At 38.5% G+C, this 27,795-nt stretch overlaps 1 protein-coding gene across 2 annotated transcripts in view; it reads left to right on the forward strand.

Moving 5' to 3' along the window:
* Positions 1–23,179, forward strand: part of arhgef15b (Rho guanine nucleotide exchange factor 15b) — a 31,099-nt gene extending 7,920 nt beyond the window's left edge. The window contains exons 2-16 of one of the 2 annotated variants that reach the window (XM_030161840.1): positions 2,725–3,268; positions 7,476–8,468; positions 8,937–8,991; positions 9,116–9,183; positions 10,279–10,559; positions 12,610–12,770; positions 12,925–13,077; positions 13,368–13,497; positions 15,840–15,914; positions 16,216–16,308; positions 16,392–16,546; positions 16,923–17,090; positions 19,297–19,382; positions 19,467–19,571; positions 22,036–23,179. In XM_030161840.1, the coding sequence (XP_030017700.1) occupies positions 2,830–3,268; positions 7,476–8,468; positions 8,937–8,991; positions 9,116–9,183; positions 10,279–10,559; positions 12,610–12,770; positions 12,925–13,077; positions 13,368–13,497; positions 15,840–15,914; positions 16,216–16,308; positions 16,392–16,546; positions 16,923–17,090; positions 19,297–19,382; positions 19,467–19,571; positions 22,036–22,205 (3,132 nt within the window). In that variant the 5' untranslated portion in view covers positions 2,725–2,829 and the 3' untranslated portion in view covers positions 22,206–23,179. The remainder of the gene's footprint in view (positions 1–2,724; positions 3,269–7,475; positions 8,469–8,936; positions 8,992–9,115; positions 9,184–10,278; positions 10,560–12,609; positions 12,771–12,924; positions 13,078–13,367; positions 13,498–15,839; positions 15,915–16,215; positions 16,309–16,391; positions 16,547–16,922; positions 17,091–19,296; positions 19,383–19,466; positions 19,572–22,035) is intronic. The other variant, XM_030161841.1, reaches the window with a different exon arrangement.
* The last annotated feature ends 4,616 nt before the right edge of the window (positions 23,180–27,795 follow it).

A 27,795-nucleotide genomic window follows, 5' to 3' on the forward strand; every position in this document is an offset into this window, starting at 1 on the left:
GAAATGGGCACTGCAGAGCCCAGAATTCCAGATGATTTCATCAGTCCAGTCCATCCATTTAATGGCTTACAACCATAAGCGTCTACGGTTTGCCTAAAAGGGTGTCTTCATCGGTGGTATTTGGTAAAAGTGAAGGTTGCTTTTTTTTTAGCATTTCTATTCTGACAACCTACAGCACATCAGGACATTTTCCTCCTCTTTTCTCTCTATTCTCTCAGATCTCTCAATTTACCTCTGTTGATATACAGTGTTTTTCTGCCACCAGATTGCGTGTGCAACTGTGGTGACGTAGACTGTGACGTCGACTCCGAAATGGGTTATAGTTGTAACCGACTGCTGTCGATGTCCTAAAACCTGCAGAAAATGCTGTGATTTATGACCTATCTGGCTTATCTATTGAAGAGAATATTGTAAAGTGATACAGACACAGCAATAAAAGGAGCAGTTTAGGTAACTTTTAAGTTTGTCATCCCTATAAAAAGTTTCAGAAACAGTAGTGTAGGCTTTGTTACCTCTCCTTTATTTTAGTTTATACCCCAGTGTAAAATAAGTCAACTTCACACAGAGAGCACAGAATAGATATGAGACAAAGCAGACATAATAGTCCTAAATAAAGGCTCGGGGAAAGTCTATTTAGTTTCACTTTTCAGCATCTCTGTAAAAGTGCTCACATTATCTTGTTTCACACATGAAAGACTATTCGACCTGTAGGGATGGACAGGGTGGAGTGAATATAAATGGTATTTAAACAGTGGTTAACTATTAATTGGATCAAAGCAGCACGTTACGAAACATGTTAATGTCAGCTTTCTGTGCAGCTATAATACAGAAAAGTTTAGTGGATATTACTGATATTACTCTTGTCACTTGCACTGACAATTAAGCTGTAATTCTATAAAAGTTCCACATAGTCTCGTAACCATTCTACAGGTTATTTTCCATGTATGAAATGGAAACCGACACATTCTAGTCTTAAAAGCAGCACATGGATAAACAGTTTGATGAGCTGTTGGTTTCAGAGAAACTCACTATAATAAAATCAGCTGAACCGCAGGATTTCACTTTACTATGTGACTGTAAAATGTGACGGTTGTGGATTCCAGTATCTCAACTGTTTTCTTTCATTACAGTATCGTCTGGTTCTCTAATCCTGTGTTCTCACCAGGAGGGAGTGGGTCCTTACAGCGCAAAGTTCATTGTCCTTCTAAGGCCGTACATGGGAAGTTGGGGGGGTTTGGGTTTAGCAGGGAGCTCAAAGTCTGAGCTGAGGATTATACTGTAATGGAAGTACGAGAATATTTATTACTTTGTTGTAAATCTTTATTGCAGGTATGCACAAGGAAAGATGGGAAATATAATGAATGTATGACCCAGGTAAAGGTGTGTCTTGTGGGGAGATCGATCTCAGTACTTCATTGGAGTATTTCCACTTTTTTTTTTTCTTTCTTCTTTTTATTAGGATTTTCCATGGTTCACATGTTTATTTACATAACAATTCACTATTCTCATCCATTCATCTGTAAATTACAACTGAATTGCACAGCGATACACCCGTGACTCAACAGACAATATAGATAAGGATGATTGGTCCTCCCTCAGCAATACAAAAGATGAAATTTATACAATACAAAATTAAGAACAGGAACCTCCCTAGAACAGGAATGCTGGGTTGCACCTTTGTGATGTTAAAAAATAAAAAAAAATCAATACAAAAGGGTTAAAAAAGGAAAAAAGGGGTGAAATAGACATAAGACATGGTCTTAGATAAACAATGGTTAGATTATTTCCACTTTATACTGTTTGATACTTATATTTCACTACATCTCAGAGGCAAATATTGTTACAGATAAAGTTTTTCATCCCCTTCTACAGGGTGTCCCATAAGTCTCCATACATAGGAGACATAATACATTCCATACATATATGGTTCTAACATGTATTTCTTTATATTTCTTCTTTATAGTTCTTCAGCAGTGGAGGACACGCATTGAAATGTGCTCCCGACAAAATGGCAGTCATATAGAGCATATTATATAAATAAAAATGGTTTATGTCAAGAAACGTTTATTTTTCCTATGTATGGAGACTTATGGGACACCCTGTATTTATCTCCAGTATCTTTGTGATAAATTAAAGGATGAAATATTTCTTTCTCTTCCTTCTGAAGCTAAATCAACCCTTTTAACACCCTCTTGTATTCACCCTAACAAAGCTGGAAACAGGCCTAATTTGAAAATTTGGCAATGTCTTTAATGTAATTAATAAAAATTATGTCATCTTCTGAGCATCGGACATGTCTAGTGAGCTCCACAGCCATAATGATTTGGTTCAGTTTGTTTGTAGACATTAGTACAGATTTATTTAAAGAAGTCAAGCAACCGAAAAAAAAAAAAAAAATTATTTTGTCACCTTTTTATGTCAAAAGATGAATTGGATTGGGTGTCTTAACTTTCATTATCACTTATAAAGTTGTTTCTGTTTTAAAATTTAAGTGAATAACTAAAGTTGAAAGCCAGATTATCATTCAGCTGCAGTTACTAGCATGGCTTTTAAAATTAAAAAACAAAATTGTCCATCAAATATTGTCATTGAAGGTGTATTAACAATTGAATTATCTAAGTTGTGACCATAAATCTTCCTATACTCATACTTCAATGTGTTTTTCTTTTGTTTTCTAAAATATCAGAAGTTTTAACCTCCTGTTTCTGTTCACTCTACTTTCAGGGGAAGATGACATGTTTACACTGACCTTTGCTCTTAAAGCCTGACCACCGATTGGTCAGCGCAAGGATTAAAACACATCATAGTTGAGGACCTGCCATTGCCGCCATGTCTGTTCAGGAAGTATCTCAACGGCCCACGTCGCCTTCATCAGTCAAATCCGAATGCAAACTCAAACCAGAGATCCCCCCGAAGCCGTCACACCAACCAGGCTCCCCTCCTTTGGGGGAGAGAGGCAGCACTTTGAGGCTCTCTGGAGGGAAGGTCAAGAGTATTGTGAACAAGTTTAGCAAACAGGAGGCTGGAAAGAATACAAATGAGGAACAACCAGCCAACGGTACCACAAAACACACCTCAAATAAACGGTTCAAAAGGCCACCCACGATAAAGCCCAAACCAGGCCGCTTCAGTCTGCAGCTCCAGCTTCAGACGGGGGGAGAACAAGCACCTCCGCTGCCCATGAAGAGGAGTCGGATGCTGCAGAAGCAGAGGGAGACCCTTGCGGGAGAGGACGGAGACAGCATCACTGTGGAAGGAGGTCGATCAGGTACAGTCCATATGCATCAGTGGAAACCAGTTTCAGCAAACTCAGGTTCCAAATTCCAGTGGACCAAGAACAGAGCCCTGAGGTACTCCAAACTGAGTTTTACCGGAGAATGTGAAATTGTATATCTTTGATTAAGAAATGTTCAGTTTTGTTGTGGGAGGACCCCTAAACCCCCCAGCGGTGTGGCCTTGATAAACTTAAAATACATGAGAAACAATATGTAGTTTTTATTCAGATTCTATATTATCACATTTTCTTTGGGGATAATAATAAAGCATGTTCAGGCGGTAAATCTAATGCCTGTACATTTTAATATGATTGAAGATGGACCAACAATACACAAAGCAGGACAAGGTTGACTCTAAATATAACTCTTCTATTGGTAAATATTACCCGGCTTGGTCATGTGACATTCAGGAAACAGTGTTAATATGGGTCAGACTTTTACCTTTGGCTTTCATTTAGAACTGGTAGCTCAGTAATTATAGTTCTTTATTACAGCTTCAAGTCAGATGATCAGAAGTTAATCCCATTAAAGGGTAATTCAGGCCAAATTTATAAAGTGCTAAACGGATCCTTTTACATTAAAACATTTGTTAATGGATGTGGCGTCACAGTCTTGTGTGAAGCTGTACAGGTGACTCCACAGTGCATTCTGGGTGTTGTTCAGAGCTCTCCAACAGACAGGTGTGGTGCCGCTGGCGCATGGTAAACAGGTTCTGTAGGTCAGCTGATCACCTGTGTACGTCTCTGTTAGCATAAGGTAGGGTGTTATATGAGTGTGCACAGTCATAAAAGTAAAGTCAATGAAAGCAGGAAGTGAGACACCACATTCTCCTGCAGTGAGATAAAATAAAGTGTAGATACTCCAACGTGTCGAGATTTCAGTGTTGGTATTGATTCCATTGTTGTGTCACGATGATGAGTCAACAACAGAGGAAACGGGGGAAGTGACGCGGTATTGGATATTTGTCACCATATAAATGTTGTTTGTTGCCTCCACAGTTACGCTGAGATCCACTTCTTTGTTTTGGTTCCTGTCAGAACTAAAAGATTATACTCATACTGTCCATACTAATCCAGTGAATGAGAAAAACCTCTTTACCCCTGCAAGTAGTGATAATTTTATATACTATCAGTCAGTCTGTCATACATTTTTTTGTGTGACAGCTGCATTATTATAAGTTTTACAAAGAGATTTCATTAATTAAGTTGTAATGTTATGAATTATGTTGTAAGCCTATAAGAAGTTTCATATAAAGAAAAAGTCGCAATGATACAGAGCAAAATCCAATGGAAAGTCTTAATATGTTGCAATATTAAAAGAAATAGTGTATTATGACTTTATTCCTTCCTTCCTTCATTTTCTAAACCACTAAACATAGCATCTCTTTATCTATTACTAGAGTTGTCAGAATTACAGTCAGATTGACATGCAGCAGTGAGTTGAGCAGAAGATTTAATATTATGTCTTTTTTCTGCAAAATTGCCAGTTTTCCTTGCACATCATAGCATATTCAATATTTCTTTGAACCTACTGAGCTGATTGGAAGCCATCAGAAGGACTGCTCAGGTGATTTTTGTCCTTTTCCGTCATTTTTCTTTTTCGGTTTGCTGATCATTATTTTTGCGTCACAGCTTTTGGAAAATTAATGAACATTTGGTTGTTTTAAGCAGAGGTGAAGTTGCTTGTTAGATTTATGCAGGAAAAACACTCAAAAAATTGATATATGATGATTTTATAGCAGTTTTTTGTGCAAGTAAATTTTTTGGCTTGAGGGTCCTGAGAGGATAGTAAATTAGAAAGATCTGCAAAGACTTTTTAAAAATAATTGTCATCCAAATACTTTGTTGAATGCTACAAAAAAGCCAATAATCTCAATTTTCCTAATAACACATACTAGTATAGAGCTGCGCCTCATTTTGAGCAGGAACTATTATATTTTTCAGTTGTCTGATCAGAACCTTATGAGATTTATTTTCAGTTGCTCCACTAAATTATTTTGGATTCTTATGTAGCATTAATATAATTACAAAATGTGAGTTGTTTTCTGTTTTTTTAAATCTATTTTTTTAGGTGAAACTTTTAATGAAAAACACAGGAATAAAAAAATGTGTTTCTCCCAAAAGTTTTATCGAATTACCAAAATGTAATATATGAATCTGGATACAGACAATTTTCTTTTTTGGCTTTGAAACTTTTTCCAAAACCCACTGAGCCATTAACCTTCAGTTGAGATCCTCCTGTTTTTCTTGCGCTCATTCGATTTCCTTTGGTCAATATTGGATTTTTCTCAATGCAAACCCCCCCGAAAACTTTCCATGAATATTTGAAACCGCACTTAACGCCGTGCAGACGTGCTGTATTTGCATAGTGCTGACTCAGCGCCGGTCCAGTCAGTCCAGTGCAGAGATGTTATGAGGAGGGCAGATGGGAAAAAAAAAGCTTTTAGTGATGGAGTGCTGCCATATCTGGGGATACACATGGAGGAAAGAACTGGACAGGAAATGGCAGGTTCACACCCCGGAGCCTCGTGTTTTAGCCTGAAGGGAAAATTAGCATCAATCTCAAACAACAGGGTTCACTAGTGGTAATTCACATCCTTATGTTAAACAGGCAATCACTTAACCTGAAAATGTTATTTATGACACATATTCCTTCAACTGACTGTGACATATGTTAGCTGCTAAGGCAATTATATTTCTTTCTTTCTATTTATTTGTTTCGAGCAGAAGAAAAGACTAAACTTTTTTGTGCACAAGGAACTAATAGCAGAGCAAATAAATTAATAAATCAAGAACAATAAATAAAGACAATATAGCAATTGCCATGAACACTTGTAATAACAAAATAAATTCAATATGTATTGCTTGAAAAGGAGTGGGAAGAAGAAAACTTATGTCATATATGAAATAAACACACTGAAATGCATAGATGTATTTTTATTTAGCCTTTCACTTTGTCTTTGGATTTCAGTTCAGGTTTAATTTGAGGAATTAACTAGTTTTAGTTTACTTTTTTTATTACGTTTTAGTTTCTCTTGCATTATGAGGAAAATGTTCAGTTACAGAAGATGAAGAAGTGAGATAAAATAATGCATGATATCACTTTTTTTAAAAATGATTTTCCATTTCATAGCTGGTGGCATCTAGCATTAAGGTGCACTACAGTCTGCTACTCTGTTTTGCCATGGACCAGAGTTAATATGTCTTTACTGAAAAGCCCAGAATGGACAAAACAAACACTGGATGTAATGAGCACATTTCAAGTTAGATTCAGTTTTAGTCCTGGTTGTTGTTCATTACAAATAATCTTGAAATGTAATTAGATCAGGACTATTAAATGTCATTTGAGGTAGACATATGTGTAAGTATCTGAAATTGTTTCAGTTTCTAATCCATTTCCTGTATTATTTGCATATTACAGCATGTGTTTGAAAGTAATTGCAAAATTCTTAGCAGATGTGATATTAAAAATTGCTTTTTGTCCAATACCTGATGCCGGTACTGATATTACTTCCTGTTTCTATATATGTTTTGTTTTTTTTGTTTTTTTAATTTATCCTCCTTAACAAAAAAATATTCGTTATAAATATGAAAATAGTTACTGTTTTAAGGCTTTAAGTCCTTCATCACCTTATCTATGAATGAACACAGATTCAGATATACGCATTTAAGAAAAAAACTTTCTGACACTGGCATCAGTGAAAATACATCTTATGTCAATATGAGATGAACAAGTACCAACTGATACCAATTTCCAGCCAATATACTACTGCATTCTTAAATATATGTATTTCTCATGCTTTGTTTTAATCCTCTACCAGTACTAAAAGAAGGTCTGGCTCATTATCATTCTGGACTAAAGGGAGAAAAATTGTCTAGTTTAATGATGTATGTCTTTAAAGAAGTCACAGTTGTGTTAGATGGAGCTAAAGCATGTATGTAGAGACTGAAACCTGGCAAAAAACATGGCAAAATCATGTAAAAGAAAAGGCTGCAAAGATACAGGTTGCCTTATTCTGTGATCCAAAGTCTCAAAACTAGTAGTTAGTCTCCCCGAGAAAAGGCGGCATTAAAAATGGACATGTACATGAAATGGGAGGACAAAGACAGTCCTCCAACATTACATACAGTAGCCAATGTGTTATGTAAGGAAATTCATCGTACTGTATGTGTATTTCATGGTTGTGTGTTTTTGATGCAGCACCTGATGGAAAAGAGGTGGACATCCAGCTGATTGGAGGAGGAGAAGCAGAGGCGGAGCACAGCCCGGACACGCCCCTCAGCCCATGTTGCGACCCCGCCTGCAGCTGTGTGTGTCACCTCCAACGACCTGGCATGAAGCTGATCTGGGTCCCTGTGGACGCCGAGGAGGAGGAGGACAGTCCAGATGAGGATGAGAGCGATGTGGGGGAGGACAAAGGGGAGGACTGGGAGGAGGAGGATGTGGAGGTGGAGAGGGGAGGGGAAGGGGAGAGTGAGGCCGGGGACGAAACAGACAGGACGTCAGTGATGGATGACACTGAGACGCTGAAACAAGAGAAAGCAAAGTTCCACCACTCGTTGGATGTTCTGATTGCTGAGGGTCACAGGAGGAGGTCGGACCCGGGGCCTCACTCTGTCCTCTCGTCCCTCTCTGCCGCTCGCTCCCAGTCTCCGCCCATTCCACCAAAGCGCACTCAGTCACCGCCAAGTCACATGAAACCCACACAAGACGAAGAAGAAAACATCTATGAGGCCACTCTTCCAGTGATTGACCCCACTCCAAAGAGGAGCACGTCTGAGTGTAAGGAACTGGACATACCTTTAATCAGAGTCAAGAAGCCCCCCCGCCGCTCTAAACTGTCCTACAGCACTTCAGACCCTACGTCAGAGTTCCAGACCGATGCGGGTTTGTCCCTAAGCCCAGAGGACGTCCCACCTGCCATCCCACCCCGCGTCCCCTTGAACCCGGACAGCCGCAACCTGACGCCAGTGCACCGAGCCGGCATCCCCCTCCCTCAGCCCACCATGGACGAGTGGCGCTGCCTTCGGCCCCCGTCCCCCAGCAGCTCCACAGCCAGCGGCCTAAGTCCCCAGCGAACCATCACTCCACCTCCCAACAGCCCCCAGCCTCTCAGGCCCCCTCCTCCACCGCCAAAGACAGACCCCCGGAGGCTCAGCAGCGCCTCCCTACAGTCCCTCACACAGAAAAAAGGTTTGTACTCAACAAAGTCAGCCTGTTTTTACTTCACCTGCGGTCTCATCTGACATGTATGTGTATGGTGTTCCATGATTCTTTAACCTGTTGAGCTGTTGTTCTGTTTGTGTTGCCATGGTAATGCTGTGTAACACTTGTAGCAATATGCACATCTCATACATCCAAGTAACCAGAAGAACATCAACTAAAGGCTCAACAAAACCAATCATCAGAAAATAAAACACAATCCAAACAACAAGCACTTTAATGGACAAACCAAACAGTTAAAAGTTAAGTAGAAGTTGTGTGTTTGCCTGTACATTCATTACAGAATTTTATGTTCTTTTAAGGAATTTATAAGGGAATATAATGTAATTTAGCTGTTCTGTGTGTGAGAGTAGCCTATTTGAAATGGGAACTACAACTGTAATGTCAGTTTGTCTATTGAGATTATTGTCGTATCTGAAACATTTACTGTGTTTTCAGAAGAAGAGGAGAATGGAAGGAACGAAGACGAGAAAGAAGACACAGTAGACGAACCGTACGTTTTCCCTTTACATCTCCTCTTCCCTCCTTTACCTCACCATGCACATCATTGTTGGACAGTTTGTGTATTTCATTCTGATCCATTCTTGTCTCTCCTTTGTCATTCTTTACTATTTTAGACGCCCAGTCAGGAGTGGGTCTTTGAAGAGAGAGTCTTCGATCGAGTGGGAGTCCCGGCTGCAGGATGGTGAGTCTTTACATCAGAGTATGTGGAAGGGATTAATGTCGTACTGTCATAAATGTTGCATAAGTTGGATCAGTTTGTAGAGTTTTGGGAATGACACAAATCTTTGTTTAAATGTGATTTAGTTTTCAATAAAAGTCTTTGAAATCTATTTAATGCTTCTGTTGGTCAGTATAAAACTTAGGCAGCAAATGTTGTGAAAAGAAAAACTAGTGTCATTCCCAAAACTTCCGGACACAACTCAGTCTAGTTCAGTTCATAGAAATAATTTCAATTTTATTCTCAGCTGACACCCTCAAATGGTAGAAATATGTCACCAGACATGCCTTCATATATACTTCTGTATTAATCTGCAACATTCTACCTCCACATTTAATCCAGATGTGCTATCAAGTCATCTTCAAGAAGAAACTGAAATTAACACAGATTCAGATTGAAATCAGTGTTGAACACATATGACGTTGAAAGTGAATTTATTGTGAAATTTTGTAATCAATGAAAACCTCACAACATTTATTGTTTATAGCCAACTTAGAATTTGTTATTTGCTAAAACATTTTTTTTTTTGTTTGATGTGAGTACAGTTGCAGGGATTAATGGATAAATCGATTTGTTGAATAAATAATAATTAGTTAAATAAATCAACAGATATTTTGGCTGTTTGATGGAGAAAAAAAAAAACCTTCTTGAATTTGTATTATTTTCAAGTAAATATAATTAACAGTATCTTTGGGTGATGGATTAAAGAAGTTATTTGAGGATGTCAGTTTTGGGTTTTTGAGACAGTCTTTACCAAACAGTTAAATAAGTGATTGAGGAAGTAATTTACAGATTAATGAACAATCCAAATAATGTTGATAGTAATTTCAGTATTAATAAATATCTCTCTTTTGTTTTTTTTGTTTAGTTGCTTTTGTGAATAATGTTATGCTTGAGTGCTTGGTTTTGTCTTCCATGTGGAGTAATATTTAATGAACCAATCATAAATACATTAAGAAAGTGTAATTTCAGTGTTAACGTCAATCACACCAGCAATAATTCTGTTTTTACTTTTAGTAGTACTCCAGTTAACCTTCCTCTTGACTTGTTTGTCCTCAGAGCCTCTGTACCAAACGTACCGGGCCACCGTCATCACCAAGGAGATCCGGCGGCAGACAGTTTGCCGTAACATCAGCAAGACCAGTGTTGACTTCTCCATGGACTGGACCGCCCGCCGCTCTGGTGGTGGGACACCGAGCGTTACCGGGACCGGAAATGGGACGAATAGGAGCAGCCCAGTGCCCACGCCGGGCCAGAGCACCCTGTGGCAGGACCTCCAGGTCATCCGGGACAGCAGAGTACTGGAGAACCTCAGTCCCGAACAGTGCAAGTACCAGGAGGTGAGGGGACTGATGGGACGAGACGAGAGGCGGGAAAGGCTAATGTGTGGAAGAGACATCCCATAAAGACAGATCAATAAGAGCAGGAGAAAGGGGAGATGCTGTATCAAGTGTTAAATCATGTCTTAAAATGATAATGTGACGTCCATTCTGCTTCAGTGCATCACTCACTGCTGTAACGTAATATTAATTCAGCTCAGCCTCAGTTCATGAAAGCTTTTACAGTCAAAATGACTGTGCAGAGAACAAACCACCGAGGGCAGACACTGATGCAGCAGCACAGTGGACCATTTATGCAACAGCAGCTTACATAGAGCCCATTTATATGACCATAAAAATACAGTAACTGTTAGTAATCAGATTATTGTAATAATCTGATCCGACGCGTTTATATACACTTCAGAAATATGATAATCGAAAAACCCTGGTTTAGACATTTTAGTCCATTATTGGATTTCTTTCCGAGTATGTACGTAGGTAACGATGGTAGAACCAAACTGTCATTGTCTTCCACTCACGTTTAACTCACTACAAATACTACTACTACTCACGACTGTGACTCACAACTTTCTCTAGTGGTCACATAAATCCACCGACCCATCACTGGACATACATTTACTTCATATCTGAACAATCCAATACATTGGCATCTTTGGCAGAACTTCACCGCTCTTTATTCTAAACACTAATGATAATTTTAGGTGATGTTTTAATATTTGAGAATAGAAATACCACATATAGCCAGTTTAACAAATTTACCACAAACTATGACTTCACTTGTGACTCTATCTTTTAAAAGACAAATTTGTAAATGATGGAATAATGCAAAACGGATTCTAATTACTTTAATTTCTGTACAATTACGAGTTGTGTGTTTTCACATTTCACACATTTCTGTGATTCCAATGACTCCAACCAACAGGGAATTGTACAGTTTCACTCTAATAAATGCTTATATGATCTAATATCACACCACAAATTTAAGATGAGAGAATCAGTCCAAACATTGAGCCCATTTACATTACCATAAAAATCTAGATAACTGTTAGTAATCAGATAATTGTAATAATCAGATCTGATGCGTTTACATGCACTTCAGAAATGTGATATTTGAAAAACCCTGGTTCAGACGTTTCAGTCCATTATTGGATTTCTTTTGGAGTATGTACATATGTAGTGACGGTAGAATCAAACTCCCTGTTATTGTCTTCCATTTATTATTGGCTGCATCCCCTCTGTTCTTTTTTTTTTTCACATGTGCAGACATCAGAGTATTGGGGAGAAATCACATAATCAGATTACTGCTGTTATCTGATAAAACATATCAGATTATACTGTTTAAATGAATAATCTGATAACTCCATAAATCAAATAATGATCTGAATATTAGTGTGAATGTAAATGGGCTCCTAGACTATTATATATAATATATGTTAAATGAAGTGGGATTTGATTAGGTACTCCATACACCCTGTTCAGATGTGGCTTTAACATGCATTTATCGTCATTTGAACACTATTGTACAGTTCCAAGTACGTGACCCGGCATCAGAATACATCTCCATATCTCTCACTTTCGATCACATCCGAGTCTCCTACAATTTAAGCAAAATAAACATAGTCTAAATAGTTTAAAACATAGCACAAACTTTCATATCCTGCAGGCACAGTGAATGCAGCACATCTGGCAAGTTTAACAGGTTGGGGTTGTAACATTTCTTTGCAACACAAATAAAGACTGTCAGACAAAAGAGCAGTGAATGAAAGGATGGTTTTAGTAGTTAACCTTGTGAGGGGAAGAAAATTTACTGGTAAAAGGCAGCATTTAAGGTGGAATCTTTCTCTTGACTGTTGACATATGAGTTGATCGATGCACCTTAAAAGTCAACGTCAACTTTGACCGTTCCATTTGTTTTATTTGTTTCCCTGATTTTATCTTCAAGCCCTGCATATAATCCAAGCTACCTCTTAAATGGGACCATGAAGGGATATTTTTGTAATAATAACTTTTGTAATATCTGGCTTGAACTTCATCTGACTTTGTCTCACAGAGCATGTTTGAGGTCCTCACGTCGGAGACCTCTTACCTTCGATCTCTGCGAGTTCTGACCGAACATTTCCTGGACAGTCGGGATCTGGTGGAGACGCTGATCATCAGGGACAAGAAGACTCTGTTCTCCAACATCCTGAGAGTCCGCGAGGTCAGCGAGAGGTGAGATCCGGAGAGAAAAAGGGGAAATGGAGATGTGGTTTATGAGCTGAACTGGAACATGAGGTCGGAAGATGAAAGGGAAACACAGGCCGAGAGCTGAACGTAAAGGGTCACGTCTAATATTGAGGAAAACCTTTGCTGTCTGACTCTGCAGGTTCTTAATGGACCTGGAGGACCGCATATTTGAGAACCTGGTCTTCTCAGACATCTGTGACATAATCCACTACCACGCCCAACATAATTTCCCTGCATACATCGACTACGTCCGCAACCAGATCTACCAGGAGAAAACCTACACATCGCTCATGTAAAGAACATCGCTCATTTTCTGTCACTGTTATTGTTCCCTTTGCTGTCTTTAATATCACATTTCAAAGGTTAATAATGAAGTACGTGCTAGAAATGCTCTTTATAATAGTTCAGAACATTGCAGAAGTTAAGTACCAGAGGAAGTATGGATATTCTATTTTTGGAGAAGTAGAATTCATGGCCAAACAATGCCATCTAAACCACCTTTGTTCTTCAAGAGCACCACAGCGTCATCGGTTTTATTCCATTCTTCTGTGCATTTACCGTACTTCACCTGTATTTTCACAGGAAGAACAATGTGCAGTTTGCCACAGTCATTGCTCGTCTGCAGGAGTCTCCTCAGTGTCAGCGGCTGCCCTTCATGTCCTTCTTGCTGCTGCCGTTTCAAAGAATAACACGAATCAAGATGCTCATCGAGGTGAGCACCATTAACGCCTCCTAAAACAGCACTGTGTGATACGACCAGATGTATCATGAGTCCAGTTTTCACACATCACATTCTTTGCAACATTTAAAAGTCTTCCGCCTGGTAATAGTTACTTGTTAAACTTGATATATTTCTGTTATGGACCTTATGTTGCTGCTGTAGATTAACATTAAAGGTTCAGTATGTAAGGTTTAGCATGGGGTTGGTTTTCATTGACGTTCTAAATCAGTGGTTACCAGCCTTTTTTGGCTCATGACCCCATTTTAACATCACAAATTTCTGGCAACCCCGGACATTCAAAACGGAGACATTTTTGCTAAAATTAAATTATTTTTGATCATTTAATAGTTTGGTTTACTATGTTTCAAATAAACGTTAATTTTTTATGATATTTAGTCTATATAATATATATTATTATGGATGGAGGCAGAAAAGCCAGGTGTAGATTACTGCACAAAGTGAGAAGTTTATTTTCCTTGGTCAGGATATGTACAGTCAGTCCAGCTTGGATTTACAAGGCTGACAATTAATACTGAACAAACAATAACTCAAACTATGAAACCAGCCACAATGAACATTTGAAAGAGACCGAAATGGGGGCGTTAGTCTGTATAAGTATCAATATTAAGCAGTAAACTATGTCAATGGTGAATTTCTGTGACCTGCCCCCCGCTCCTCCACAATAACATCACAGCACCCCCCTGTCGTCACCGGTAATGTTTGTCGGGTCTGAGCACAATGACATACCCCCACCCCCCCACCCCACCCCCCGTCGCAAATATTTGTGAGGGGGGGGCAGCAGGAGGCTCAGGATGATGAAAAGGGGCGTTTGCTCAAAAAAGTTTGAGAACATTGTTCTAGTGAAAGACCTTATTCTTCCTCCCGATTCCTTCAGTGCATCTTTTCTGTTCCTCTGCAGTACCAACAGTGAACAGCACTAGATAGTGTAAAAATGGAATTAGCTACTGTCAACATACATACATCTCCCACTACACAACAGACTAAAATATACAAACCACACAATATTCCATATTAAACCTTTAACATGTTCCATTTCTGCATGAATTGTTTTTCTGGATTCACTTTTTGCTACAGTTCAGACTTGCATGTGTTTGGTTTTCTATATCAGGTCTATATTTATATTGTTTATAGTTGCAGTCCCTTAAACCCACCACAGTTCTGTTTGTGTTGCCATGGTAATGCTACACAACACCTGTAGCAAAATACATTACACATTCTAAACATCCACGTAACCAGAAGAACATAAGCTGAAAACTCAACAAAACCAACTGTCAGAAAACCAAACACAACCAAACAACGAGCATTTACATGTAGACAAACATCTAAACCAGTTTAACAGCATTTGTCTTGAATAATTTCATAAAACAACTGAACAATGAGACAAACTTTGCAGCGCTAAGCTAACACTAAGCACATCCAGCAGTACGAGTATTATTTCTCTACTGATAAAACTCACTGAACAAGATAAGGAAGAGCAAACGTAGGGGTGATTTTATGAATATTGTCTTACCATTACTGTTGTCTGATCATAACTTGGTTTTCTATGACTAAAGCTTCTGCTGTCGGCTAATCCATTGTCTTGTGTTACAATAAATGTTCCAAAACAAATGGACCGGGGTTTAACAGGTTAAAGTTTTCTATTATATGCATTAACATTTTATATTTCATCACAAGCTTAGTCAAAAAAAAGCTCAAAGGTTCTTCATAAAATGAGAAAAAGAATCAAATATGAGATCATTCTACCTTTTTTAGCGTAAGTAATCTAAATTTCATCAGAATTTTTATACATAAATGTATGTGTCTGTGTGTATAAACAGTAAAAGAAGAATAAATGTATAAGCTATTCATTGAATTCACATTAAATGTGTGTTACAGTGTGACTTTAGGATGTGAGGATGTTTGGATCATACAGTTGTAAGAATCTGAGTCCAATGGATTCACAGTTCTGACCTGATTTACTGAGAGTCAGATTTCATTCAGGTTTTGTGGTTTGAGGTCTGTGTAGTTTTACTTTTGTTTTCAAGAAGAGAAAAAAAAAAAAAAGTCTCATAAACCCAATCTTCAGTTTGACTACAATACACTTAGTTCTTGTAACCCTTAAATTTTTCCATCCGTGTTTAAACAAAAAATAACACACAAGTCCACGTCCTCATTCCAGACTAATCTTCCTCAGTCAAACTTATCAACACATCTTGACCTACAAGTAAACATACCTCTCCTCAACCTCCTGACCGTTTGCCTTTTAACGGAAAAATGCATCCTGTTGATGCTGTTTGTCCGTTTTAAAAATAGAAAGTTGTGTATTGTTTCAGAACATCCTGAAGAGGACAAAGGAGGGGACAAAAGAGGAGCAGACGGCCTCCAAGGCTTTGGCCTCTGTGTCGAAGGTAAACGTCCTTCACTCATCATCCCCAATCTGCTGACAAATCATCAAAAAAACAAAACAAAAAAAACAAAAAAAACCCAAATAAAAATCACATATATGTCATGTTTTGTCTGAGTGAGACTTTAATGAACTTAAACATACAATATGTTGAATGTCTGTATAAAAACATCTACTAATAAATAGACCCATGTTATGTTCTATTAGTGAAATCCATCTTTTTATTCACTGTCCTGCTTCTTGCATTTGCTTGTCAATGGCGTCATGTTGCCTCTAAGTGCTAACGGTTGAATATTCACATGCAGATCATCGACGAGTGCAACACACAGGTGGGGAAGATGAGGCAAATGGAGGAGCTCATTCATGTCTCTCAGACACTGGAGTTTGACAAACTCAAGGTTGGATTTCAGTCCCTTGGACACTTCTCGTTGTCTTCCATATTCATTCATTTATTTGACCTTTTTCTCTCCGACATCCGCAGGCCATTCCCATCATTTCCCAGACGCGTTATCTAGAGAAGAAGGGCGAGCTCCAGGAAATGTCCAAAGGAGGAACTCTGTTTAACATGAGGGCAAAGTTCACCCCCGTAAACCTCTTCCTCTTCAACGACCTTCTTGTCATTGCTGCCAAGAAGGGGTTAGTCCGAAGTTTTAGCACCGTAATGATTTAAAAAAAAAACAGTAGCACAGCGATAATACACTCGATAACACCAAAGTGCAAAGAGCTGCTACTGGATCTGTACTTTTTATTGACACTGTAAAAGATGGATCGCAGCAGGTTTTATTCCAGATGTGTCAAAATGCCTCCGTAACAAAACAGACTGAACATGTGACTCAATACTTCCTCAAATGTAGTAGGAAGTCGTTTCAAATAAGTCACATTGTATTCAGCACAAGAGTTAATTTTTTACATATGTCACATAAGGGAACTGATGAGAGTGTCACTTTTTTTTTTTTAGGTCAAACCGATTTGCTGCTTGACTTTAGTGTCCATATGCTTTTGTTCTCAACAGGGCAGAGCGTTTCGTGGTACTCGACCATGCTCATCGTTCTCTGGTGCAGGTGCAGGCGGTGGATGAAGGTGGTGCCAGCGGCGGTCCATACGAGCACTGCTTTAACCTCACCCTGCTGGAAAACCACCAGGGACGCATGATGGAGCGACTGATCAAAGCTCCGTCTCAGTACGTACTCGTTAATGATGTTCAGATCAATATGAGGCCATCTTGTTTTTTTATGATGTGCTCACATCGTCTTAAATCATAATGAACCATCCATTCTGGGAACACGATGTCTGAAACCTTGAGGAAACATTGTCCAATTTCACAAACAACAAATGATTAGAGTTGAGTTAGCCTCCTCTGGTTATGTTCCTCTGCAAAAAAAAAAGAAAAAAAGAAAAAAAGATGCATTTCTACCCAAAGAAATACAACTTGGACAGCTGATCGTCTGCGTTTCCACTGTGATGATTACAATTATGTGACTGCTATATATCATGTTTTCATGATGAGAACACACTGACCAGTCCGTACAACTCAGGACAGAGTTTTTTGGGATTAAAATAGCATCCTTAGACCTAAATACCAAAATTCCAATAATTCTTAGTTGCTATTGGAAGTTTCTGTGGTGGACATGTACCTCTTATATATAATTGAAGACAACATGTTTCTCATCTCAGTGAGGGCCTTGATTTCAACAAAACATGCACTTCAATTACAGTCTTCACGACATATGATCTCAACAGACATGGACATAAACTTGATTGGATGGTAGAGTTCTCAAACTGACAGTAACTCTAGTTTAAGATGCAAAAGGTAAGATTTAGGGAGATCTAATTAAACAAATGCAACATTATATGCATAATTATGTTTTCATGAATGTGTACTTAGCACCATTAAAAACACACGGTCCAAACATGTGGCGTAATTTCCAGAAAATGATTTGCTCAGGTGCCTATTTTGTATATGTTGCTCACGAGATGAGTAACACAGTTGACAGCTGTATTTTTTTCATTTCCGACGCGCGCGACATCAGCATTTGGACTAATCCCTTAATTTTGGACGTTGATTTGAATCTCTTGTACAGAGTCACGCTTGACTGGTAACTTTAGGTGTGGTCAATAGCCGATATAAAGGCAGTAAAAGAAAACGCCCAAATGTTTTTGCCAGCTCAAAATACCACCATTTACGATACAACAGAGAGAACGTGCCATTGGCATGTTACAAGCAGGTCTGAGCCATGGTGAGGTTGCTCGTCGTCTGCACTGTCATCGCAGTACAATCAACCGTCTGAGTGCCAGAGAACATGAGACAGGTTTGGACCCCTCAGAACAGGATCATGAGACTTAGTTCCATGCGTCGTCGCTGCACTGCCTGTTTGGAAGCCAGAGGTGGACACACCTAATATTGAATGATGATACTTACAATTTCTGAGGACCTGTATTCAGTGACTGAATAAACATGTTAAGTTGATCACAATTTGTCCACAATTCATTCTGTAATGGCTAATGCTTCCCTCTTTAATATGAAGCTAACCCCAGACCAATTAATTTATCTCCAGATATACAAATTATTCTGACCCGTGCATTTTTTATGGCGCCAAGTATATAATCACCTACAAAAACTCTATTTATCCACCTTCTACCACAGTCGACAGTTACATTTTACACTGAAATGATGAGTTCTCTTAAATTAGTGTTGTGTTCTCCTTATGGAAAGAGCTTTATGTGGGTCAGACCAATACAATGATAACATAATAACCTATAAATGATGACAAATCCCAACTTTTCACTGTTTTAGAGTGAAAAAGTAAAATTACATTATGAAAATGTTTACATTTTCACATTTACATCTTCAGTATAATTATTGCATATCACAAATTCATCCCATGTGCCAGACTGGACCCTTTAGCGGGCCAGTTTTAGCCCAAAGGTCATATATTGTAGTACTCCTGGTATAGAGCACAGAGAAACCAGGATGTCACCATTTGGTTTCTGCTGTATTTGTTATTTAGCCATAGGTATGTAGGGTTTTTGGAGCAAAAAGGGGCGGAGCTACAGAGACGCAAGGAACCATGGTTGAGCTAATGCTAATCGCTAACTTACTGACTCAGAACAATTGTAACTTCATAAAGCGTTATGTAACAGTGTTGTAAATAGAACTTATTAACCACAACTAGAGTCAATCTGACGATCAGGAAATAAAGTGTTTTATGAGATCTGGGGAAACATTATTGACTTGGTTTTTTGGAGACAAGTGCAGTTTAAGTCCATGAAAGTCAGGGCTGTTGGAGCAGCATCTAGTGGCTGTAGGTGGTATTACAACATTAAAGTACTTCCACAAGTAGTTGCCTCTTGTTTGACATCGAACTTTTTGATGTTGCTTTCAACAGGTCTGACATGCACAGGTGGATGGCGGCATTCCCCAACCCGACCAACCCTGATAGAGATGAAGACGAAGTGATTTACGAGGACTGGGGTGAGGACGCAGACATCGTACTGCTTCGTACTTCATAGGGTATTAACAGGTGTAGTGTGTAACGGTCATGTGTTTGTGTAACAGACTGTCCTCAGGTGCAGTGTGTGGAGCAGTACTTGGCTCAGCAGGCAGACGAACTCACCCTGGAGCCCACTGATATCATCAATGTCATCCGCAAAACCAATGAGGGTAAGAACGGTCCCGAGGTTACTACAGTTTATCCTCTGTCGTAGAAACTGGACTAAATGATGAGTCAGCTAATAGGGTTTTTCCACGTTAATCAAAGAGACTGATGACTGATAATCGGAATAATATATAGTTTAGATAAATCATAATAACTCCACAATAATATTTCATTAAATTAATAAATCCTCTTTGCTGATTCACTTATTAAACTTACTCCTAATGTGTAAATCAGACACCAGTTACTCTCACTTCTACTGGTTTTATCATGTCAAATACTCCATCCACATCACATTACCTTTTGATTCAACTTAAAGATCTAGTGTGTGAGATATAGGAAGTTTAGGAAGATATGCAGAATTTTATATTCATTAGAGTCAAATAAAAAATGTAAGGTTATAGAGCCTAAGTCCTGCTCCTACTGGGCACAGTTCAATGACTTAAAGCTATACCTACCGATGTGGCATTTCTCACAGCACTTAGTAAAAGTTTGAACATGAACAACCCGCCTCCCTCCAAAGCCCCGCCCCCTTCCCTCTGCCTGAGCTCTGAGGCTCCTCCTCCTCTCTCCTCCTCTCATCTGATGCGCGATGGAAACGGAGGAGGAAGCAGAGGCGGAGGTCCGGTCCATTTTGGCGTGTCCGCGGACCCCTCCCTCAGTAATCAGATGCATCATCCACCTGCCGCGGGCCCGCAGCTCCTGTTCCATCAGTAGACCTGGTCTGTGCAGTACTGGGTCAGTGTTTTCACTGCAGTGCCCAGGGGATGGGCGCGCACACTGTGAATGTGCGGCCTTCGCGAATTTTCTGTGGACATTTGAAGTTTCATAGTCCATACAATTATCATCCTACATCATCCTACATAGTGTGACACCATGTACATGAACCTGTATGAGTCCCACCGTCATAAAAGCTGAGCTTTATGCAGACCTGTTCAGTCCAGTACAGCTGACTTCTGGACTTTTATCTCCATCCTTCATTCATCAGACTCCCGTTTGTGCCCCTCAGTTGTTGTTTCTGTTCATAAATCTGTTTAATCCCTTCCACATGTGCATGTCAGTTCTATCCAAACACATCCTAGACAGTAGACTGTGGTCAGTGACAGGAGGGGCAGAGCCAGTGAAGTGTCAGATTCAGAGGGACACATATCGGATGTGAGACAGCGATAATGGATTGGATGGTGGACAGCCGTAATGGATGATTGACAGGAGGCTCAGTCAGGTTCGGCCAATTATTTCATTCGGACCGACTAAAATGATTGGTCAGACTTTTATTAGAAATATATGAGAATTAAACATTTTTGAGTTTCAATACCTGGCGGATTTCTTTTACATTTTAGTTTGACACACGCTTATTAGGAGCATTTTAAGATGACAAAAGAAAAGTGTAAAAATGCCACATCATACGGTATAGCTTTAAGAGTGATTCTTAATGTAATATATCACAAATACCAAATAAAAACCTGTGTCCACCACTGGGGTTTCAGACGGTAACAATGATTATGATGAATTTTTTTCTGTTTAGTGTTAATTTGCTTCACACTATCAAGTGAAACTCAAAATATCTCAATGTTTTGTTGTTTAAACCCACAAATAACCATCATTGTTTTCATTTTGTTGAGGGAGATCTCAGACTAAACTTATTTTCTTCATCAAAATTTAGACAAAACAAACATGAAATCACAAAATCAGAAACAACACGTTATATTCATGATAAGTGTAAGTTTTTGACACTTTTTTTCTTTTCTTATGCAAATAATGTAACTGTCTTGTTTCTTAATTCATCATAAGTAAAAAATAGAAGGACCATGTGAATTTGGAGAATTGAAAAATACTGGGAACAGTTCAATGACTTAATGCAAAGTATCACAATTACATGGAGTGTCCAAAACTTTTTTTTCTCTACCTCTGTATGTCTGAATGTGGAGCAGAGTCAATGTGTCCTCACACTGATGAAAAACACCAGAGTAGACAAACAAACCCTAACTCTGGGTGGAGTTTATAGTTGGAAACAATGTGTTGCTTCAGTTATTACTGTAGATGTCACTTGAGTTGTTGGTTCACAGAATTGCATGGAATAACAGAGTGATAAATAAAAATATGAATATCTGATCTGATAATTGGTTGACCTTTATCACTAAAACTCCAAAAACTCTTATCAGTCTCTTCTTTTGTGATATCACTACCTCATTTTTCCATGCGAGTTATCAGAGGACCTAGGCAGACTTTAGAATGTGGTGCAGACAGGATTCCTAATACAACACACTGACATGACTTTGCATTATTAACACACTCCCCCCCTTTGACTCTTGTTTATACACCCTGATCCTCATGACTGCCCCCTCCACCTTAGCAGTTTATTAATTTATTTTGACTTTTCTTGCATGAACGATACAGAAACCTCCCCCTCCCTGTTTGCTCTCCACCCTTCCCCCCGTCCCTCCTCGTCTGTCTTTCTCCTCTGTTCCTCAGGCTGGTACGAGGGGATCCGCCTCCATGACGGACAGAAGGGCTGGTTCCCCATCTGCAACGTCATAGAGATCACCAATGAGCACGTGCGGAGGAGAAACCTACGGGAACGCTACAGGGTTATGCAAGCGGCGAGCGTTGTCGCCAACAGCAAAAGCCGTACTCTTAATTAGAATCAATGGTGTTTACATGTAAAAACTACTAAACTGAGTCAAACACTGCCTAAAGAAACACTGGACGGGGCTCATTCTGGGTGTTGGTTTCTATAAAGAAGGAAATGAAAGACAAAAGGAGAAGGATGACGATCGTGAGGGCCATCATAAAAGACTTGGTCGTTCTACACCATAGGTAAACCACTGGAATGTGTGACACGCTGTCAGTGAACATGACATGAATCTTTAACTACCTGTGCTGCAACATACCTGGTTTGCATGCATGTGTTTACTAAAAGAGGAAAGCACTCTGCAGCTGAAAACTGTTATCCTGCATGGCTCCACTGCCGCAAACCTGCCAATCTGAAATGAAATACCACTTGTTCCAGTCAACACAGGACCTGACTATAAAAATGTCAGACGTGTCAGAGAAAAGACCTGGGTGTTCCCATGTACAGCCTCTTCTGATGCGTTAAATCTCATTCCTTCACGCACAGAAACCTGATATGTGTTATTAAAGCAACAACAATAGATACAACTCCTTTTGTGAAAGAAGAAAAATCACACTTTGACTGAAAGATTGGGCAGTGTTACCATTTATGGAGGAAGTGCCTTTAAATGAACTGAAAAATGAGGTAACACTTGACCCAGATCCCATCGATCAACTTTCTGAACATGCATGTCGGTGTCTAAGCTCCTCTGTAATTGACTACCTTGATAGCTCGTGTCATTAGTCAGTGTAGAACCGCTCCCCCTGCAGGTTAAAGTCAATGTGTGTAAATGTAAATACACTGTAAATAAGGAGTTTTCGAACAGTAGTGATGTTTTTAATTAAAATTTTGTGTTGTTTTAGGTGTTTGTTTTAAAGAGACTCAAATGTGAATCATTTTTAATGAAAACTTACAGTAAAAAAAATACAAGGTGCAATATTCAAAGGCAAACATGTAAAATACTTTGTTTTTCAATGGGAAATAAAGTCTCTCTTAGAAAATATGGCTGTGAATTAGAACTGTGTGCTCTGTCAGAACAATTAGTGCAAAATAAAGAACACAGTGCAAGGAAACATTCACTGAAAAAAACAGTTCCCAACCTCATGTGGTCTAAAAAAAAAAAAAAGTTAACTATTATAATTTACCTGCAGTTATATGCTTCACATTTAGGTTTCTATTACATGTACATGTTGAATGTTAGCTTAAACAATAATCTATATATCCATTTATTAATTTATCATTTTTGCACTTATACAAGGCATTTAGCAGTTTTATCCAAATGTGGATCCTAACACCTTACACCTTGAATAACAAATAATTGGCATTTATTTGTTACTTTTAGCATGTCGTATTTGCTGTTTTTGCATACATATTAAATGCTGCTAATGGTTGGCTAAATTTAACTATACATCTAGCTAAAGTAGCAAATACTACCAAGTGCTGATTATTCAAAGTATAAACTAATTTACATTTTGATAAAACAGTTAAATGTACATGCATATGAGCTGGAATGATAAATGCTAAGATAATTTAAAGTGTGAGCAAACATTTAGCTTTTAAAACTGTTAGCTAACAGTACTGTAGTGCATATGCAAGCTAAAAGTAATGCTAAAAAGTGTTAAAATGGTAAATTCTGTGATTGTAAATGTAAGATATTAGCTACATATTAGCTTGCATCCTGAAATTAGTCTAATCCTTTATTTTAAGATTTCTCTATTACTAATAGCTTAATATATGCACTTACATTTAGCTTATTATTTTTATTTAAATGCTACCATATACCTAACTGAATATTTCAACTTCTTAATTGCTCATGTCTCACATTGGGTGTTATTTACTGGACGTTTACAAAAAATCAGCAGGACATCAGTTTGTAATCCAATTTACTTATTTTTTTAGTCCTGATAATTGCATACGTTTATCGAATGTCTTGTATATAAACCATCAGTAACTGCAGAAGTGTTGGTACGTGTATCTGTGGTTGGGAATCATTTCTCTAAATACACATAAATGAACAAATCAGTGTAGTGTATTCTAACTTCCTGTTCTTCCCAGGCTCAGTAATGCAAACACAGCATGTTTCTCCACCTGTGAGAGCTTCCTTTCCTCCATTAATGACAAATCTCCAAGGTTCCAGATTCCAGCTGGTAAAGATGAATCTAGATGCTGCATGTCTGAAGGATCCACGTAATATTTAACAGGCACATGGTTGAGTTTTGCTGCGTCCTCTTTTCGACTAAAGCAAGATAACAGGGTGTCGGCTGCTTCCATTTCTGTGTCGGACCAGTGTCTTTCCAGCTGGATCTGACTCCTCAAACCACGGTCCAATTCCTCAGAGTCTGCAGGTTCTTGTCGAGGTTCCTCATGATGCAGCTTCAGGAGGTTGGTGATGGCCTGATCCTCCTCCTCAGAAAGCTGGACCACGATCTGATGTGGCCTGGGGTCCCATCCCAGACCGGCGGCGCTGCCCAGGTCTATAGCCGGGTGAAAGCCGGACCTAAACGGGTCTGGACGAGCCGGCGGGGCGACACAGGCAGACATGATCGGCGGCGGAGTGTTGAGCTGGAAGTAATCGAAAACCTGTGGAGATAATTCAGATTAAAAGGACAATAATGGAAGCAATCCTAGAACGAATGTGGGATCAGATCTATGAACCTGGGTCAAAATCTTTAAAGGAATTATATTCTAATTTTTTTAAATGGAATTATGCACTTTAAAACATTTCCCTGTGCTCTATATAAATTGTAAATGCTCTGCTTGGGTCTGAATTCTTCATTAATTCAACTCCACAGGTCCATCTTCAACCCTATTTCTGAGTAATGACACCAGAAAGGTCATTTTGAGCGCTGGCCCTTTAAATGCTCATGAGCCACTTCAGGCCCCGCCCCCTCCAGGTTGTGGACCGAGCTTCTCTGTCCCGTTCAGCCACTTGTGTTCGTTAATACAACCAATAACTGAACATTTTAGGTAATCGGCTCAAAGTTTGGACATATTTTAGGTTATTTTATCAGAAACAGGGAAAACTAATGAAAAGGTTACTTCTTTAGTAAAATCTCTCATTAACTGAACATAAACCAAGTGTGTCCATCCACTGTCATTGATCAAACTCCATGAGTTTTAATGGTGAAGCAATGTTGTAGAAGATGACGAAAAATACGGCACATTATAGACAGAAAATTAACATTTTAGTAAATAAAAAAAACCCAAAAAAACATAAAAACATACATAGAAAATAAAGAATTAAGTAAACTACTAGCTACTTTTATAACTATTCCCAAATGAATTTTCCTCTATTTTTAACTTTTCTTAACTGATTTATCACTATTTATTCTAATATTATGTTCTGTATTTTGCATTTTTAAGTATAACTCATGTATTTTCCTATATTTAATTTACTGATCATGTAGATGTCCATAAAAGTTCAGATTAAAATTGAAGATTATTACATCAAAAACAGAGAAAACTAAAGAAAACGTTACTTTTTTTTTTTGTAAAATCTCTCATTAACTGAGCTTAAAACAAATGTCTCCATCCACTGTCTATGATCTGACTCCATGGGTTTTAATGGTGAATAATGTTATAGAAGATGACAGCGTTACCACGGTAACTATGGAGTCTCTGAACGTCCAAACGTTCTCTTTGTAAATGTATCTGATGACCATGAAAAGATGACAAACTGTATTTTACACCAATTATTTACATGTATTGGTAGAATTAGTGAATCAACAAATATAAAACATTTTAGATCAGTAGATGCTTCTGGGTCTTTAGGGGTTAAATGGAGAACATTAGGATGCATGAACAGACGACACATCTGCTTGAGTTCCAGTTCACGTGCTTTAAAAATGTGGTTTACACAGATACAACCACAAAAATGTGGCTCAACCACCCATTAAAACATCCTCTTCCTTTACTTTCTTTCCGCTCCTTGTTTATTTGGTCAATTGGTTTGTTGGACAAGACCAAGAGAGATGAAGGTCGGAGCTGATGATGACTGACCTCTTGTGCCCTCATGCCTCAATTTCCTCTGAGCCCCCCCTGGTTTAGGGTCTTAACTGTCTGACAGGGCTGAGCCAGTCTCATTAAAGTGGGCTCTCGGTGGTCTGAGCGCCTCCTTACACTTTACAGAATGGAGACTGAGCAGAGTTAGAGGTGATTTATAAAAATACAGGCTTGTGCAAAAGTCTCAGGTTACGGAGATCCAACCAGGACACTGTCACTAGTGATGTACTGATCAATACTGAAATATCGATACCTCCAATATCAGATCTTCACACTCTAGAGCACAGGTGTCAAACATGCGGCCCGGGGGCCAAATTCAGCCCGCTAAAGGATCCAATCCGGCCCACGGGATGAATTTGTGAAATGCAAAAATTACACTAAGATATTAACAATCCTTTTAGTTCAGGTTCCACATTCAGACCAATTCACTCTCAAGTGGGCGGGACCAGTAAAATACTATCATAATAACATATAAATAATGACAAGTCCAAATTTTTCTCTTTGTAAATGTAAATATTTTCAGGTATTTACACTCAAAGTATAATTTTGCAAAAAATATGAATAACCTGAACAAATATGAACAACCTGAAATGCCTTAAGAGTTTTTTTTTGTTTGTTTGTTTTTCCAATTTTAACAATATTCTGTCTGTTATTAAATGTTTTGCATGTTTGTAGATACACTGTGATCTGTAAGTTATAAAGTACATGTGTAAATGATAAACTGAGGCAGAGTATTGTTAAAATTACACTTATTTTTTTCAGTTTGTTCATGTTATTCACGTCTTTTGAAAGGATAGTTTGTAGATGTAAGTCTTTTCATAATGTAAATTTACTTTTTTCACTCTAAAACAGAGAAAAGTTTGGAGTTGACATTATTTATATATTATTTTGTTATTATTTTACTGGTCCAGCCCACTGCAGATCAAATTTAGCTGAATGTGGCCCCTGAACTAAAATGAGTTTGACACCCCTGCTCTAGAGTTTTTCTTTGCTGAGAAGGAGGGTCTAAGGACGAGGGATGCCCGGGACATTAATCCATTTCCTTCATCTACTGTTTCTTGATTGTTGTTTGTTTTCATATCCATCTAATTCTGTAAAGCCCTGTGAGGCAACCTTGTTGTGATATAGGGCTCTACAAATAAAATTGAATTGAATAGAATCGATCCACAAATCAAAATATCAATACTTTTGATACTTTGGTGTTCCCATGGTAACTATAGAGCCCCTGAATGTCCAAATGGGTCATTTATGATGACCATGAAAAGATGACAAACTGTATTTTACACCAATTATTTACACATATTGATAGTTAAATTGAGGAACGCTGTCATCTTCTACAACACTGATTCACCAGTAAAACCCATGGAGTTGGATCAATGACAGTGGATGGACACACTGGATTTATGTTCAGTTAATGATAGATTTGACTGAAAAAGTCCGTTTTTCTTCCCTTTTCTCTGTTTCTGATATAATCCCATAACAAGTAAAAGTCAGGCTGCTATTGGTGATATCAATCCGATACTGATACTTTGTACACATACACTTAATGTCTGGGGGAAAAAAAGTGTATTTCAAATCATAACTTCATCAAGAATACTAGACACGAGAGTATTCATAGT

This window comes from Sphaeramia orbicularis, chromosome 18, assembly GCF_902148855.1.
Source record: "Sphaeramia orbicularis chromosome 18, fSphaOr1.1, whole genome shotgun sequence".
Lineage (NCBI taxonomy): Eukaryota > Metazoa > Chordata > Actinopteri > Kurtiformes > Apogonidae > Sphaeramia > Sphaeramia orbicularis.